At 27.7% G+C, this 20,308-nt stretch overlaps 1 protein-coding gene across 4 annotated transcripts in view; it reads right to left on the reverse strand.

The window, feature by feature from the left end:
- LOC100165620 (calcium/calmodulin-dependent protein kinase kinase 1) overlaps positions 1-20,308 on the reverse strand; it is a 48,035-nt gene that overhangs the window by 12,337 nt on the left and 15,390 nt on the right. The window contains exons 1-4 of one of the 4 annotated variants that reach the window (XM_008182006.3): positions 14,255-14,398; positions 14,075-14,168; positions 8,296-8,389; positions 1,269-1,704 (exon numbers count right to left, since the gene is read on the reverse strand). In XM_008182006.3, the coding sequence (XP_008180228.1) occupies positions 1,269-1,704; positions 8,296-8,389; positions 14,075-14,105 (561 nt within the window). In that variant the 5' untranslated portion in view covers positions 14,106-14,168; positions 14,255-14,398. Of the gene's footprint in view, positions 1-1,268; positions 1,705-8,295; positions 8,390-14,074; positions 14,169-14,240; positions 14,399-20,308 lie in introns of those variants that run through there. The other 3 variants (XM_008182007.3, XM_008182008.3, XM_001943212.5) reach the window with 3 other exon arrangements.

Raw genomic sequence — 20,308 nt, forward strand, 5'->3', positions numbered from 1 at the left:
TTAGATATTTTATTCAATATGTAAGTACTATTATTATTATGTGGGATTGGGATATGTATTAATTATAAATTAAAATCATGATTATAACTGGTCACATAATGCTTAAATAATTTCTAAAAAAGAAAAGATTGACAAGATATTTTAGGAACAGTTCAAATAAACATGTATTCATTTTTAATTAGTTAGAAAGAATTATCACATATTTTCTAAAATTAATCTAAATTAAATCAGTAAAATATATCAGGTACACCCAAATATTTTTTTTTCAGTTTTATTTTTTTAATATTTTAATGATGAACGATTAGAAAATAATTTATTTATATAGATACTATTATTTATTTTATTATATTACATTTAATCATTTTAATTAGTTCATGTTTTTAATACTTTCAAACCTAGGTATATCAAAATTATAATGTATAAATAAGTTGTATATAAGTTGTATAACCCAATGGCCAATACCCATGCCTATTTAATTGCTCACCTTACCGAGTGATTCATCAAGAATGACTTGGTGATTATAGTAAATATAGTTATGGCGTTAATATAATTAGGTAATAGTTTTTAACTGCATTTGTTGTGTTATGAATTATCATTGCTTTCAAATTTAAAAACACCTGATAGTGCATTAAGCCACCCAAAATTACCTAGTTTCACATTTTTTTAAAAACATTATTTTGTCCAGGGAATGAACTCAATTTAGTCTCTAGCTAATTTTTCAAAAGTTCATACAGTCATACTGATAAGTGTAGTTATAGTGATCAATTATGATAAATCAGTTTAAATTAGCAGCAACCAATTAAAATATGTGTAATATTCAAAATTATATAAAAGAGTTATTGGATTATTGATAATTTATATATTATTGTGGGCGAAGAAAGTAATAAAATATCACATTGTCACATTATATAGATCACATTATCATAACAATTATTTGTGGGTATAAAATCAGTATAAAGTCACCCCGAACTATATACTTAGAAATTAGGTAAAACATCATTAAAATATATGAAAACTGTACTTATTAAAAACAATTTAAACAATATTATTGATGTATTTTTTGAAATTCAAACAAATAATATAGGTAAGTGGAAATATATTTCTTTATTCGTAAATTTACAATTATACGTGTATAATACGTATATAATATTATACCTAATACCTATTGTCTGGATTATTTGACTGATGAGTAATGACTAATGAGTAAAAATGAATATAAAACCGTTCGCTGTAGTATAAATTATTGATGTGTGTATAAAAATGTATACCTGTCCGATGGAGTCGATCAGTTTGTACTGATTGAGCTTTTGATGAACATTCGGATCGTCCAAGCTCTGCACGTTGACGGAGACGCGGCACTCGCGCAACGGCGGCCGACGTCTGGCGAACCGAGGGGAACACGCGGGCGAGTAGGGCAAGTTGGGACATATCGGTCGCGGAGAAGATGTCGCCGCCACCGCCGCCGTCGTCACAGATTCAGTCTTGTTGCAAGTTACCGCTTGCGAATCTGACGGGCTGTCTGCAACCGCAGCGGTGGCCGACGAAGATTGTTGCGGATCGCACGGGTGGTGATCGTTTACGGTTACCGCCGAGGCGCATTGTTCCTGCTGAGTGTCACTGACCACAGAAGTGGAGGCGGCGGCAGTCGTCGGTCTTTCTGGCGATGTCGACGGATTCGCGTCCACTGACACTGCCGCATGTCTGCTGCAAAACGAAAAAAAAAAAGAATGAGACAGTTTCTTTGTTGTTGTTATTGTTCTGAGCTATGTTTCGTTTAATATATGACTACCAACTCAAGGTAGGTTAGGACTCTGTTAGATTAGGTTACGTTAGTTAGGTACTAGACGATTCTATTTCAACAGAAAATATCACTATCTCAATACGTATTAACGTTTTTAAAAATATTAATTTTCTTAACTTGAAGTTGTTAGGCACAACTTACAAAACAAAATATTTGGAAAAAGTTATGATTTCTTGGCGGTCAGAATTGAAAAATATCCTGTACTTTTGTATTCAAAAATTCAACCATAAATTACAGTTGATTTTTTTTGATTATAACAGGACAACGTCACTAGTGGTACCAAATATGTAAATTCATGCTATACATAATTTTAAGCCGAAATTTGCAGCCGAACACTTGATAAAAAAAACAATAACAGTTTTTCAATATAGGAGATAAATAATAAATCCATTCTTGAAAGACACCTGGAAGCTGAAGTAACGTGGATCAGAAATATAGTTTTCGTTAGAAAATTTGTGTTTGACCTATGAATACGAGGTTCAACACACCAGTAAGTTTTAAATTGATTGAGTAATCCTATCGAAAGCTTTTTTCCATATCATTCATATCAATATAAAAACATCGGCTTCTGATTGAATTTAAACGACTTTAAAATTGAGTGTTTACATATACATAAGCTTGTTACTGTTGATCGATTTTGCATAAAGCTTTAAGCCACAAAGCCAGATTGACTGCGTAAATAAATAGACCAATACATAGACGTAACTATAGGTATCTTTATGTAGTAGTTAGAATTTTATCAGCAGCACAGACCCTGGTTAATGGTGATTGATATTTCAAACTAAAATATCATAAAAACTCATAAAAACTCAGGAGCTATTGATAAAATTAGAGTGCAACTAAGTTAATCATACGACCCGCATGACTACACGTAAAAATCGCGACAATTTGTAAATTTTTTCGAGTTAAAAATTCATAAAAATTTTTATTTATATATATCTAAGATTTGAAAATTAAATACAAGATTCTTCATAGTTTTGTCAACTTTCATGAAAAAAAAAAATATCTACTGGAAAGTAAAATTAAATTTTTATGAATATTTGAATTTCAAATTTTTACATTGGATATTTTTTATTTTTTTTTTATTACAAATTGCTCAATTTCTCATGGATCGATTTTCTAATTTTGATGTAATTCAAAAACGATTAACCGTGATACTTAAAATGTACACATATTTATTTTATCATTTTCTACTCTCGCTAAAATTGTCCAAATGTTTTGACTAGTTTTAAGCTATTTATGGACATAGTCAATTTTCAATTTATTTTTCTATAAAGATTAATAATTAATAAAACTTTATTCGTTTGGTCAAAAAGTTTGAAAATTGAATACAAGGCCCCTCACACATTGTTACAATATCAGTTTTAAAATATTAAAAATACATAGGCAAGTTATTTTAATTTCAAATTTGAACCAATAAACGCATATTAAATAATCAAGAATAATGATTTTAGTTACAGTCGACTCTCGGTAGCTCAAGGGGAAAAAAAAATTCTACTTACTAAAGATTTCGAGTTATTAATATCTCAATGTATTATTATTATTTGAAGGGGAATTTGATTTTTTCGAGATGTCGAGAATTTCGATGTTATTATTAATACGGTAGCCGGTCCGGTAAGTTGAATTAATATTATTTTTATATTATAATAATATAGGTACTTAAGAAGTTTCAAGCATATTATTATAATATAAAAATAATATTAATTCAACTTACCGGCTACCGTATTAATAATAACAACATAGTCAATATATGTATATTGTATACCTGAATATAATATAAAATATCGTAGGCTGACAAACCAACTCCGCTCAGAATCGTTTTTCGTATAAAATTATATTATATCAATGAATAAAAATTTAACTCCATCCATTACAGACTATACAGTGATCCATTTGTAACCTACTATAGAATACATTATACAGCAGAGCGACACCCACTTACCGGCTTTTATAGTTTTGCTTTTTTTTATTATTTGAATATATTTAAGTTATAAGTTATAACTATGCCTAATAGGAACATGAACAAAGGAAAAAATTAATATCATGTATGTGTTATTGAACATTTATTTTATAAAAATATTATCATGGGATGTTGGTGGGTATATTGACCACTAATTTTATTTGAAGAGTTATAGCGTAGGTTTATGTATACCTACCTATAGAGAACCATCTGTCAGGACGTGACGTCTGCAGTAGGTACTAATCTATGTAGGTTTATACGTTTATAATGTTACTTAATTTAATATGTATAGAAATATAGAATTACATAATGTATTATACAATTTAATATTATATTATTTCATGTCCAATATCTTATTATGATGTAAACATGGGTGGATGTCGAATTAGTTTAATGAACCATCGATCCATCATAATTTATAACATGTATGTATAATATTCGTGAGACACTATGTACATGTATTTAACAAACGATATTTAAAATAGTATGGATTGTATGGCGTATAATGTATGTATTCAAATATAATAAACGAATAACCCTGTATTAGATAGGTATATGCCTATACATAATTGTGTATTAAATATGATCTGATTCTGAGATTCTATTTAAAATTTGTTTTGTTTTTAGCTCATACAGGTTAAATTGAATCTATCATCCAGTATCTATGTTTTAATATTAAAACTTGTTATCAAATAAATAATATACAATGATGAATGCCTGGTCCAAATATATCAGATATTATAATATACTATAGTATTATATCCATATTTAATTATTTTGTTTTATTAATATATTTAATTTTGAATAATATTGATGAAATATATTATAGGTTTACAAATAAGAACTAAATACAATTATATATTATAATATCTACATTTAATACACGATAGGAAATTATTTATATGGTACTTCATGAATACGAAATATTTAAAATATTCAAAATCATTAAACCTAAAAAGTTATAATGCATATTATAAAGAAGATTTATTTATTGATAGGTACATATATTATTGCAATATAATATTAGGCCATTACTTAATGTATTAACGTCAATTTTCATTTTCCCGAATATAACCCTTTAGGTACCTACATATAACCGTATAATGTATACTGTATAGGTATAATGTAGGATGTAGGTAGCCTTACGGCACGCGAGTCACGTTTGATTGCTGCCTTATATAATTATATAATATCATTTTTATTGTCATTTGTTCCTAATATAATGACTGTAAGTCGTTTTATACTTTTGAGTATAGGTTACCCAAGTACAATATTTTTAAAACACGTTTCATCATTAGCTATTAGTTACTATTCGAATTAGTCTTATAAATAATGTCACCTTACTGAAAACCTTTAATATAGTATTATTTATATAAGTATATTTGTAAATAACTATATAACTAATGGCCATAGGATGCCGAATATTTTTTGTTTCGAGATCAATAAAAAAACCACTTTTCCGCTTCTCTATTCCAACTGCCATAAATATAATAATTTATTGTAATTTGTAACTGATATTGGTTTTATCGTACGAACGCATCTCCAATGGCTAGTATAATATATAAAATGCACACAACAATGGTTTTCACTTACGTTATTTGGGCGCTGATGAGGCGTGACGCTATAATGCCCGTTTTGATAGTTGGGAGCCAAATACACATGTGCGATAGTCACATACTAATGTAAGAAGGTGCATGCGATTGTTTAACTATCAAAACACTTTTAAATAATTGTCGATCAATGTCGATGAAGTTAGTACAAATTTTCGATTTCTACACGTCGATTTCTTACGGAACCGCTTAGTAGTAAGTATATACTATGTGATGTAATAGTACAGCCATTATCAATTGAAATAAATCAAGCCAAATTGATGAGTCGATCGAGATTGCGCGGTAATCATAACAAGTATACGAATAAACGATGTGGTATTTCATATAAATTGATTTCGGAATCGGATGGAAATAATTCGGACGTTGTCATCGTGGGCTCTGGCACAACGTTACGTTTCAGACAACGAAACGGTACTGTGCTGTGTGCGCTGCCTTAACGATGAGCTGTATAGTCACTACCCTTATAAGCTTTTATGCGCATGTCAGTATAACAATAATACGATGATGTAGATACACGGGGTGGTGAGAAGCGATAGTATACTCCGGGTGAGTCGCGTAGAAGAAATGGAGAACCGACACACACAGTGTATCTCGCCATTATGTATGGGTAGGTAAATCTATAACTGTAGTTATTTATCTGTAGCTGTAATGGATGTATTAAATTTGAATTCAATGATAATTCATTATATACGAAAAACGATTATGAGTGAAGGAGACGGGCGGGGTCAATATCTATTTTAAGGAAAGTTTATGTTAAATTATATAGTTATTTTATATTATTATGAGTATTTAGTAAATGTTATTTCAGTAGATTTTACACCATATTTTGCCAAAAACATCACATAGGTATAACTTTTAAGTAAATTATTACTTATTCATCGTAACGCAAAACATTTCAACATTAACAACTAATAGTCAACACCATTGTACCGTATAATGGTATGAATAGGTTCATGAAATAAATAATTTAAAATTAGTCTAAAGATTTTAAAAATTTTATTACAATGGCTATAGAAAATAACAATAGACGTAGGTAACTACGTAATGAAGATTAAAATTTTTTGAATTAGAATATAATACCTAACTAAATTATATATAAAAGAAAATCGTTAAATTACTTTCGTTTAAACATCAAATATTCAATTTTGTCAAAACTTGAAATTCATTAAAAGCTTATAAAAAAAAATGTGACCATGTATTTTCGATATTTTTAAGTTTTAACTGCTGTAAGACTCTTGAGCAATATTAAATTAAATGTTGAAGCTTTTTGATTTAGATATAATTGATTTTGTCAAACATTAGTGTTAAATAAATTGTAAATGTTATTATCTCGTTTTCACGCTTTTGTTTGTTAGTTTTTCTAATTATTTTAAAATAGTACCTATCCAACAATATTAAATTGACTTCTAAAAACCACTTTCAAAGTGGAAGATTGGCAAATTTTCTATTTAAAAACGTAATGACAGACAAAAAATAAAAACATATCCCTGTAAAACGTCCACTAAAAATCTAAAATGAATGGTAAGCATTTGAATTGGGATAGTTTCGTTTAATTGTGTACCTATTATATATTACTATGTATTATGTAATAGGATAATTAATATATTATTTCCATAATCAGGAGGTTGATATTGTAGTGACAATTTAGCGTGTATTGAGCAGTGAGTAGCGACTGTAATTCCTATGCAAGGAATTGTAATTTGTAAATATTTAGGGGAATGTTTATGAGACTGACTGCAAATATTACAATTTTCGTTAATTCTTATTACAATAAAGTAGTATATTATAATAAAAAATAATGGACAAATTCTACACTTACATTCATAAGAGGAGATCTGTGAAATATTTTGTGTTGCTATGTATTTGTTGGCAAACAGGTACACGAGGGGCTTGTCCCTACACTTCCGTTTGTCTTACCATCACAATATTTTAAAAATATAGCCCCCCCCCCATGGGTTGAGTCAATATATTTCTTTCCACTGATGGTATATTTTCCACCCGCAATTTTAAATTGTAATAATTTGCAAAAGTATAATTTAAAACAACTCATATAACTAACTAAAAAAAAATATATCGCAAAATTCACCGTTCAAACAGATAAATAGATAATAAATAAATTAACAACATTTAAAGCCAACTCTGTATTGGTTAAACTTAGATAACGAATGTTTACTATGCACGTTATTTGTTGTACCTACGTTTGTAAGACAAATACTAGATGCGGGTGAGATGTTAGTTCTCACTTCTCTTAAGGGATAATTTTAAATTTTGAACCAAGACACAAAATAACTACCACCACCTCTCCTCCCCTTTGGCTTACTCTTGGATCAGCTACTGAGACTAATAAATTATAATACGTACCTACTTCATAGTTAATTCTATAGTACTTTTAGGTAAATACATATTATTAGTATTAAATATTATATCGAAAGAGTATCAGATTCAAGGTTGATATTTTTGTTTAAAGATACTAAAGTTACTTACGACGTACATGATAGTCAACGATTTTTTTTTACTTTAATATTATAATATATAATCTTATAGAAATGCAAAAAAACCATACGTCAGAAATATTAAGAGTGTCTTTGCATAATAACTTTCTCGTAAACACGTTTTAGTAAAGTGCTAAAAATACACGTTTTACTGGTTTTGATGAATTAAACTTGTCAATATATTAAAATGTATTATACAAAGTAGTAAGTACTACCACCCGTCCACCCAAAGACCACAACAATTCCTACTTAAAATAAAACCAACATAATAAGACGCCGCCTTACATACACGATACACACAGACGCAGTGATGTGCTTTACTAAAAAAAGTCAAATGACATTGAAGCACATACACATACTATATACTATATAGTATATAAAACATTAAGACGTGTACGATGTTTAACAGTGTGTAACTGTGTAAGTACCTACCTGATTGCATCTGTGGAGGCGGTAATGCTACTCGTTAACCTACAGCTAGCAACCACATCTACTGTAGATGGTTTCCAACCTGTTATCGAAGTAGCTGTAACATACAAAAAAAGCGTTTTATTTTAATAATTATTAAAATTTATTGCATAGTACCTAATTAATATGAGCATAGAAATTAATTTTCAAAATATTATTGGACTTACGTTAAAACTTAAAAATACAATTAATATAGTAATTTTATAAATATTACTGTTGTATTAGTTTTATTAAAATATCACACTGTACATTTGTAAATATATTGTAAATGTAATAATTGTATAGCAAAACATTGAAAACATCGTTAAATAATTATACGATAATTAATACAACAATAATATACACGTAGAGGTAGGTTAGGGGCATTGTGGTACATCTCTAATGGAAAAATGTTCATTTTTTATCGTCATAAATATCATAATATCTAACCATAATGCAATAATAATTATAACACAATTAGACATTAGTAAACACACAATGTTTATGCAACTTTTGCGATGGGTAGCCGCCAGCCAGTGGTGAATAAATATATTATGACGTATAATATGCTATTATAATATGCCCAATACCCTAATATAGCCGTGTTTAATATTTAAATGTGTTTATTAAACGTATGAGTTAAATGATTAGCATTTTGCAAATAGCAGTACATATATAGGAGGCTAGAGACGTCCGGATGATTGACGCCCAGAACGCCACCATACAATATGCATATTATACGTACATGGTACGTATCATATTATGATATGCAATATTTATCGCATATACACATTATCATGGTAGATAATTTGTGTCAATAGTGTGTTATTATAATTAATACAATTAATATACCTACAATAAATTAATAACACGAAAACGATGTGTCCACGCTGATCCATTCAAAAATAATAACAATTAATTATTTTATAAATTATAATATAATATACAGGTCCACTGCCAATGACCTGTTGTATTTTGTATATATCTATAATATATGCCGTATGCCCGTATGTAAAATAATAATATAATATATGTATATCATGTATGTGTATAATATCGTGTATATATGTGCACGTCACGCACGTCGGGGCGCTTGGGGCAAAGTGTTTTTAGGCTAAGTACGCGGGCATAGGTGATATAAACTAAATAGCGTAATTTTATCGTAACAAAATATACACAGCCACTTAAAATAATTATTACTTTTTAGTTTTTACATTAGTCATCAGCATCACCCCCAGCAAAAACATTTTAACCACAAGCCTTCAAATTATATTATATTCTGATTTATGTAATAGGTACCCTGGTACCTATATAATGTATTATAATAATTAACAGCCATACATGAACCTTCTATAACGGACTATTGTTGGATATTATGTTTTAATGTGTACAGACGTTTCTACAAAAATAACGATAATTATGTTTGTGTATAGATATAATGACTAAAAAAAAAATAATAATAATATTTTGATGTAGGTTAACAGAGTAGGTACCAACAATAGTGACCCTGCACGCATGAATTCGCAACTATTATGATTGAGGCAGAATAGATAATTTTATTTTAATATTCATACCAAAGTTCGAAAAAAAACTATAAATATAATAATGACCGTAACGAACATAATGTATGATAATAGGTACATATTGCTTCAATTACAATGCACGCGTCATAGCAATCTTAGTTTTTTCGTCATGTTATTATCAATAAAATAAACAATGATAAACAATATTATTTTAAGGTCATTTAATATTAAAAATATGTATAGGTATATTACATATAATTATAACTACCTAATGAAAAAGTATTATTAATTAGATAATAATTCTTCTCATTTAATAAATAACTTCATTAAATAACTTAAAATATATCTATGTATATTTACGATTTTATAATTACGAAAGCAAACAATACAAATGTATTTAATTAATGCAGGCTTTAGAAGACTGAGGATAACTCAAAATAAGTGTCAGCTTATTGCAGAAAGTTTAAGCCTCAATTCGGAGAACGAAAGTAATATCATTCAGAACTACTCGGCATATAGTTAAAAAGTAAGAATAATAACAAATACTCAGCAAACTATAGATACCAATATATTATGACTATATCAATCATTATTACATCACTGTTATTATAAATTATAATTATCACTAATATTATACTAACAATCAATCCTATTGTAAATATGAAACTAATAACTGTACTTCAATCCTAAGTTTGTTCTATTGATTCTATTTTTTATTATTTCCATAACTTTTTAAGAGGACGTCGCACCAGCCTGCATTCATTTTTAGTAAAAAAAACACATTAGCATAGGTTTAAAACAACATATTCTCGAATGGTTTTAGAGCTGAAACACCTACCTTCTATAAAAATAAAAGAAAACATTATTTTTTAGGATATCTCTTAGGGGTTTAATAAAACATTTAGTATGAAAAAAAGATACAGCATTTTAAATAATCAAAAATAACTAACCTAACACTAATATTTTAAGGAAATGTTAATACATTATTATATCATGTAATGTTAATGGCCTAATTGTCGAAGTACTTTAGCTATTGCCTATTAGATATAGATTAGGCTTTTTCGGTTTTGTTTTATCGACATAAAATAGTTGGCCTTAGAGTCTGTTTATCCGTTTATATCAGCTAATTAATATCGGTTATCAATGATTATTATTACCTATTATTATGACGTGATGACGTAGTTACTAGTTACCCAAAGTGTCTAGATAATATTCTGTATATTATGTTATATACCTACTTGTATGTGAGTATGACGCGTGGAGGTACCTATAACTAACATTATTCATGGATTTGTTGTATAATCATTTTAATAAAATAATATTGTATGATAATTTATATTATCTATTACCAATTATAATATATAACATAATAATATTATACGTTTAATTATTTTAATCAAGTACTTAATAGTTTTATATAAAATATTATAAATATTAATAGTACCTATCGGCTATCGAATATGGTATTATAAATTATAATTTATAGCTAAACTCTCCTATTATTGTTTCATTTTTGTAGACTAAAAGTTTTGCCAATTTTCATTAATCCTATTGTCTATTCCATTATAATAATATTAAGAATTTTCAATTCAAAACATTTATAGGCATATATTATTCATAGTTCAACGTACAATAAAATATTTTGGTTCAATAATGTAATATACTTTTAAAAGTTTTAAACTGTATAAAATTCTGAAATTTTGAATTCGACGATATTTATTTGATTGGCCTCTGTAAATAAATCTGATACTCTCTGATCAACCTAATTAGAATCGAAGGATTAATTATTATTGTACGCATCATATACGTACCAACATAGAAAAATTAAAAACAATTGAGTTGTGACGTTTGAAATTCGATTTCATATTTACATTTTTCAATTGTTCGGCTTATGAATTATGATTGAATATTAAAATTATTTGCCAATAGCAACTATTTATAAACAAAAATTTCTATCGTAAATCTCAAAATTCTTGTTTGAGCACCTCCTCGGGTTGGACCTATGTACCGGGTCCAATTGTGAATCTAAACCTTCCTCTTAAATCAATCAATCAATAAAAAATAACTGCATCAAAATCCGTTGCATAATTTTAAAGCTCTAAGCATACAGACATACAGCAGGACTTTGTTTTATACTGTGTTAAGATAAAATGTTAAACTGACATACTGACATCCAAGGCAATATCTGAAAATGAGTTTACGCGTACCTTCCTGCAATATTATGAATATGTTAGGTTCGGGAAAAATACGCACAAATAGGTACTTAAAAAAAATAGTTACTTGACATCATAGGTATTTTCAAAACTAATTATTTAAGGTCACGTTTTATGATATGAGTTTTTAAAATGGGTATGATATTGGATAAACAATAAGGTTATATATTATATTTGGTCATTTAGCCATCTTTTGTACCTACCAACGTATAATATACGTGCACATGCAGTTACGCGCGTTGTATACCTAATATATCCACACAGTTATATACATAATATAATATTATGTAATTTATCATTGATGAAATAGGTAGGAAACAGTGGCGTAATTTGGTCATGTTTCAATATTTGTTGGGGTAGATACCCAACACCCTAAACCAACCACCAAAAAAAAAAAATTGGTTTATATTATAAAAAATTCTTAGTGACTCAGTTCAACCATTGTGATCTGTAATCTGTATAATGCAAGTAGGGTAAATGTATAAATGCATGCATACATGATAATAAATAATTACATACTATTGAATATAGTATTAAATGTAACTTCTTTGAGTAGATTAGTGGAATAATTTGCATAGACGGAAAATACTCAAAATTGCAATCTTCAATAGGTTATAACATTGGAACTAAGACCGACCAACAAATTCTGATTTCAGCATTGTACTTAACTCGCTGAAATATACAGATTTCCAAAAAACAATTTCCAAAACTTGTGTAGAAGCTAAACTACATTTTCTATGTAGATTCATGGAATAATCTGCATATGCGTATAATATACGCGAAATTCCGAACTTCAAAAATCAAAATGTTACAACCTTTGAACATTGGAACAAAATCCGACCGACAAATTTTGATTGTACCTACCATTGTACTTAACTCGTTGAAATATACCTATTAGGTTATTAAATTCCCAAAAATCGAGCTAAACTGCATTATTTCAATATATTTGTGCAATGTTCAATTTGCAATAGTGTAGTGTTAATTACGAAGTAATAATATCTTAATTACGGCTACCATAGGAGATTTCGGTTTTTACTTGTTATTTCTAAAAAATATACTATATTAGTATCAATAAATAATAAGAACGTAAATATGGTTCGCCAATTAAAAAAAAGACATGGGGGATACGACACCCAAATCCCCCCTCGTAATTACAACACAGATAAATAACAATAATTTAAAGTCGGGACTGAACTGCAATTATATATTGCGGCCAAAATTGAATCTTCCGTGTGGGTGTACCAGGCACCCAGTAATATAGGCACCTAATCTATAGCTTTAGTTCGCATAGTGTTAGGTATATAGGTATAGGTACTGCATGCTAGAGAAAATTGATATTATAATTTACATCGCACTGAAAGTAGGTTCCCGAGTCAAACACTCGGGTATAATATTATAGTATAATAATATAGTATATTATACAATAGTATATAGTATACAATTGTATGTCTGTACTCTATAGTCTATAGATGTTGTAATATAGTAGATACCTACATAATATTATTTGTTTGTATATTATAAATTATAATAGAATATTTTGCTAAAGAGAGGTTGCTTGTTTCATGTTTGTTAACATGATGGTTACGTAGGCTACGTAGGCTACGTAGGTACATGCACGCGCGCACGCTAAAAACTATTCGTGTTATAAAAATGAATTTTACAAAATTTCTTACCCTAACCTACCATTATAATACCTATATGTAAAAATAAATGTTTCCGTTGCAAAAACTACATTAAGTTAATAACATTAAGTAGGTCGCGGCGATCTCGCAAACAAAATAACTGTTGACATCAATATGTAGGTATAATAGCCTTACATATACCTATATTAATATTATTATATATAAATATATAATATGTATATGTATCGTGTGCGTTTTGCACAACGATATTATGTACATAATATATTATTATATTTTACGCTACTCGCGAAATATGTATAAACATTTATTGCATCGTCACCGGCAAAAATATTTGGAAAAAAAATTATGTTGTTTTTTTTGTAATATACGTATAATGTAATCATACCTTGTACAGTAGTCATAGAGTCGCGTTGCATGCAAGCCAGTACCGTTGTCGATATGTATGTAATAATGATGTTTCAGGTTTGTGTGGTCCGTCACTATAACAAAAAATTATCAGTTAGCCTCAAAAAATAATTACATGATACTGTAATAAAAAAAAAAATCTCAACATATTATATAATACATTTCACAGGAAACAATACATTATTATTTTATTTTGTGGAAGATTACACCATAAGTAGGTATGTTCTCTACGGTTGCAAGCAGATGTAACAATAACAAGAGTAGTTACATAAAAACGACGGTGTCATCGGATAAAACGGACTTTGATCAAATATTATATAAATTTAAATAAAACGTGCGAATTTATATTGTATATACGCGCACACAAATAGGCAATAATTATGTTATCTTATCCGGTTGTTTTTGTTGTTGTTTTAAAATGAATACCAATCATATAGTACCATATAGTATACAATTTATGATTATGCGTGTAGATGAACGCCTCGAATATGACGGCATTATTTTTCGTCAACAATAATATTTGCGTAGATCTAGCGATTTTGAGGCCACTTGTCAAATATTGGGTTAAATTGTGTATATCACATTATACAGAGTGATTCGTTAAGCATGAACACTCCTCATTTTTTCCTATATAAATAAATACATTTAAATTCTGATTTTTGGAATTAGTATGTACACTTAAACTTAAAATACTGTAATTTTAATACTAAGATTTTTATACCGTTTAAAGATAATTCTGTGGTGAACAAAACTTTTTTTAAAGAGAATCAACATTTTGTATACTGTAAATTGTTAAGCAGATGATTTTTTTAAACATGTCGATGTGTCTATAATAAAATTCAAAAGAGGAGTTTCTGAGTTATTAAAATGTAATGTATATACTAAGGATATAATACTTTATATACTAATAATATAAAATAGATGTACACCTATTATTGGGCCTAGTATTTATTAATTATTATTTTCTGGACAACTTTTAGTTTTTACAACAAAGTTTAAAATGTTAATAGATTAATATTAATTACTACAGTCCTCAAATCATTTTGTGAACCTTTATGAGGTATCCTTAGTAAAGAAAGTTCAATAACTCAACTATACCTGTTGGCCGTTCGAGTAATTGCACTTATGTGTGTTTTAATAAACAAAATATATAAATAGATTAACTATTGATAATATGTTCGGATTAAAAAATGTTCAATGTACAATCAACTAGTAAGTCATAAAAATGAATAATTTTTATTTATGCGAAAATGTATAGTGCACATAATTTTTTAATAAATTGATTTTATTTTTAAAATTTGAATTATTATAGATTTTGTAAATATATTCAATTTTTATAGTCTATAATTACTAATTAATAAGCATTAAAAATTAAAAATGCATTATATTTAATACAATGAAAATAATACATGTATATGCTATAGATACACAAATAAACATACATTTAGTGACAAACCTTAGAAAAAGGTAGTTGAGTACTTGAGTAGTTGATAGTCTATTGAATAACATTTTTAATACTATAATGAGTTAACTTTAAAAGTTGGTATGGTAAGTAATAATTAATATTTTAATTGAAAATTTAATTTAATTTTAAATGTCGTATCTTAATAGGTAGGTAATTTAATATTACAGAAAATGTACCTATCTACTCCTTTAAAGTCCATGTTATTTTGAACGTATTGTATTATTGTTGTATTTATGAAAGTTAATTAAAATTTAAAATGAGAATAGTTTCTGCAATATTAAACTAATAAGATAAGATTTAATTGATTTGAATTTTGATCATATGTTATAGTAACTATTATTTATTATTCTCTAATACGTTTGAGTTTAATTTTATGACCGGGATATTGATATACCATTTATTGCATATTATGAAAAACTAAGATAATGTGAAAGTACCTAGCAGTGGCGTAATTAGGAATTTGGTTTGGGGGGGGGGATATAGTTTTAGCAAACATGAATGGTCATTATCAATACTTTGATCAAAATGTTAGCAGTAAAAAACAAGTTTTGGGGGGGATATATCCCCCTAATCCCCCCAATGACGCCCCTGGTACCTAGCTATTATATTAGTAAAGATTTATCTTAAATATTAACTAGCCAGCGTTTCTCAAACTGTAGTCCGTCGACCCTTAGGGGTGCACAATGCACATGTATACCAAAGCGGGTCCTCGAATTATTATTGTATTCATTTTATTTTTTAACTATTGTAACTTTAAGGTTAGGATATTTTTATTACGGGGTCCGCAATAATTTTTACTATATACTCTATAGTATATACTTATATATACTCTAAAGGGGAATTCACACCTCGTCGTGTCGTGTGAAATTATCACGGTTACCACAATTACCAAACGATACCGCATAGTTGAATATATTCAGTCATACCAGTCTAAGGCAGTGGTTCCCAACCTTTTTTACCACCACGGACCACTTCGACAATATTTTATAGGTCACGGACCACCTCAATTTTACGAAAACTAGGAAGACTTTTTTTTTTACATTAAGTAATATAAATTTATAAATAAACGACGTAATATACACGCGCCGCGCCATGGAATCGATGATAACGATAATCGGTACATTATTTTTCGACTGCCTCACTTTTACGAATTAGACGTTATATAATATATACAATAAGAATGAATTACTGCCTTCTTCGTTGGAAGTCCAGAAAAAAACAGTTACAAATTTTGTTTCACGCCCCAAAGGAAAAATTAAATATTTTTAAATTTTGTACGATGTCTCGCGGACCATAGATTGGGAACCACTGGTCTAAGGGAAGGGTTTCGTGGCGGGTGGAGGAAAAGTTTGGAAAACGCCAAACTAGCTAATACTGATTATTTATACATAAACAATTTACCTAGGTAATACAATTTTGTTCAAAACAATGAAAATCATTTTAAATCAATTTGCAATTATTTGTACACACTACACACGATTTAAAATAGAAAACCTTGATCTTCAACTTTGGTGGAAGTTCTAATTGAAAATTGGATCTATGGAGTATAGATACTTAGGAGAGAGCAAAATTGAAAATTCTCACTATTTTTCAAAATATACAGAAAAAAACAAAAAATTTAAAGATAACAATTTTTATGCAAAACTAATTTTTGAAAAAATTGATTATATTTTTCGCGTAACTCAGAACTATATAATCTAATATATGAATACTTGATTTTCACTGAATGCTTATATTATCATTTTTTAAAAATGGTACCATTTTTTGATACCATTTTACATTGATAAAATAATTTTTACATGGTAAAAAATATTGGAAAATGTAAAACAAGTTGCCTCATAAATAGTTATAGTGCAACCTTAAAAATCTAAATAATATATAAACTTAATGTTTATTGACATTTAAAGTTTGTCAACTTGATATTTAAACGAAGAATACTAAATTTAATCATTAGATAGTACTTTAAAAAAGCTTTTTTATGGAATATGGAGATGATTTAATAAATTTACGTATATTATTATATTTTTTAATTGAATAAACAATGTAATTTTTAAACTATTGCCTATTTATAGTTTATCCTGAATTACTATAGTTAAATATTAATAGTAAAAACTATTATAATAAGTAATAGGAATATAATTATAATATAATAAGCTGACCGACCGTCTCCGCTCAGCGAATCGTTTTTCGTATGAAATGATTTGTCATTGCGAATTACACATCCATTTTAATGGTGACATACTCAATGACGATGTACCCTAGTCACTAAACTCTTACTATAAAGCAGTAATATTAAATCTGTACCTTATAGCGGTACCTACTAAAGGACTTAAAATATTTATACCTTTATATTTATTAACTAAAATAATATTTTTCCAATATTATTTCTATATTATTTGCCATATTACATTTCAAATAAATATAAGTACAAAGATAAAATTCTAAACGGTTTACAATAAATTTACCAGTTCTTATTGTTCACACAAAGTGATGGAAATTTAATAAAGAAAATAGAACGTGTACTAAAATAAAAAATGTGGTTTATGAATAAAATCGATTTATTTTATTTTTTATTCCTTCACTCCTATACTCATTAGGTATTCACGTGGTCATATAAATATATTTTTCAGACCATCAACGGTTTATTTACAAGCCAAGACACGATTCATTTACGTCATAATCCATAACATATACTGTATAGTGTCTAAAAACATAACTTTGAATATTTTAAGATAAAATAAATAATATTTTTAGAAACTACAGTAATATACTTGTTATAATATTATCGCTAATTGTATATCAAACGTATCTAAATATGATAAGTACTAAGTAGATATGTATCAATAAATTGGCAATTATATTGGCATAAGTAAAGTTACCAACGGGCTACCAGTACAATAAAAGTATATGAAAGTATATATAATATAAAAAGCAACAATTCAAATACTAAAATAATCATTATTTTTCATTAAAATAATAGTTTAAAAATTACGTATATTAAAAAATGTTTTACAAAGAATAATATTACATTCATGTAATTAATTAATATCTTTGGTTAAATATTTGGTTAGATATTTAAAATTAAAATATAAGCCTTTCATGTATCAATACCTAATTTTTTTTTGTTTTTATGCATAAATTATAAAATTTAATAATGTATTTTTAGAAACACCAATAACCATAGCAGTTGAGGCGTTTTTATAAAAATAAAATAAAATGTTACTAGGAAACGAACACTTATTATATAGGTATAGGTAACCCTTGGTATACCTACTTTTTTACATTGCGTAGTCATAGGCGCAACTATAGAGTGAAAATTCTGGGGGGCTAACAAAACTATTTATTTAAAATAACCCATAGGGGGCTTATATCTAAATCAATAAGGGATATTTTTGTGGGGTTAAATCCCCCCTCCACAAATAGCCGCACCAATGATTGTAGTATGCATTTTATTACTTATTTAGTATTTATTATTTATAGCTTACAATTTACACAAAGCTATTGGTAAGTACCTATAAGTTATAATTTAGAACATTAAAATTTGGTAAAAGTTTCAAGACTATATATTATAACAAAAAAATAAAATTGATATTGTCAAAAACTGGTTTTGTGTAAAAATTCCCGTTAATCCAGATTATTTTGATAAGTTTTGAGAATTTTCAAATTTGACTTTCTAAAAGTACCCATTTTAAATTCAAAATATTCATCGTTGCGTGATCAGAATTTAAAAGACTTTAGTAGGTATACCTTACCTATTGAATATTAATACTTACTAAAATTCATTTCCTAAACATTTTGATAATTTAATTCTTTGTTATAATATAATATTATATACTATATTATTATAGTCTACACACGAGGTGAGCAACGATCGAGAGAGTCTCCCAGTTTCAATAGTTGAATACCTACTGACAGGTTTTTTTTAAATTAAATGTGATAAAGTTAAACATCGATTAATATTACCTATATTATCGGAGAATATAACAAATTTATTTTCATAGGACCAACACTGCGGGCTATAGGTCAATATAATAATTATGTTATAATGTCATCATTAAAAAAAATAATAATATATAGATATAAATTATTAAAAAATATTATCTTGCTATCTGGAAAAGCTATTGATAATTGACGTAGATTTTCTAATTTGACGACGAGGAGATTATCTTGATCTAATAATTATTTTTCGAAAACGATATTTGCCGCGAAAAAAATAAAAGGTAGGAACAATGTACATTGTACATTATATAGGTATTACAACTATTATAATAGGTATCCTATGTGGACAATTCGAGTGCCCAATTATGTAGGTTTCGTTTGTTTTTGTCATAACTATAATAGAAATTGGAAACACCTCTAATTCCGTCAGTTTTTACTTTATATAGGTAATTCCTAGATTGGAAAATACATAATATTATAAACCTAACCTAATATTTCAAACTCAAACACTAGACGACATTTTTTTTTGATGAATTATATTATAAAAATTAAATAACTTAAATCATAATTATTAGGTGTATATATAAATTATAAATACGTAATCAATAATTATTTTATTTACTTGTGATACTTTTACTGTGTTGTTTTGTAAGAGCTTTTTGGTTTTAAAAAGTAAAATATAATAAATATTTTGTTCAAAAATTATTAAGAGGACGCTATACCCGCATGCGTTGTCTCCGTCTTACAAATGTACAACAAAGCAAAAAACTGTTTTGCGCGAGAAAGAACCGAGAAAGCTACAGTCATAAC

The sequence above is a fragment of the Acyrthosiphon pisum genome, chromosome A3, assembly GCF_005508785.2.
Source record: "Acyrthosiphon pisum isolate AL4f chromosome A3, pea_aphid_22Mar2018_4r6ur, whole genome shotgun sequence".
In the NCBI taxonomy this organism is placed as follows: Eukaryota; Metazoa; Arthropoda; class Insecta; order Hemiptera; family Aphididae; genus Acyrthosiphon; species Acyrthosiphon pisum.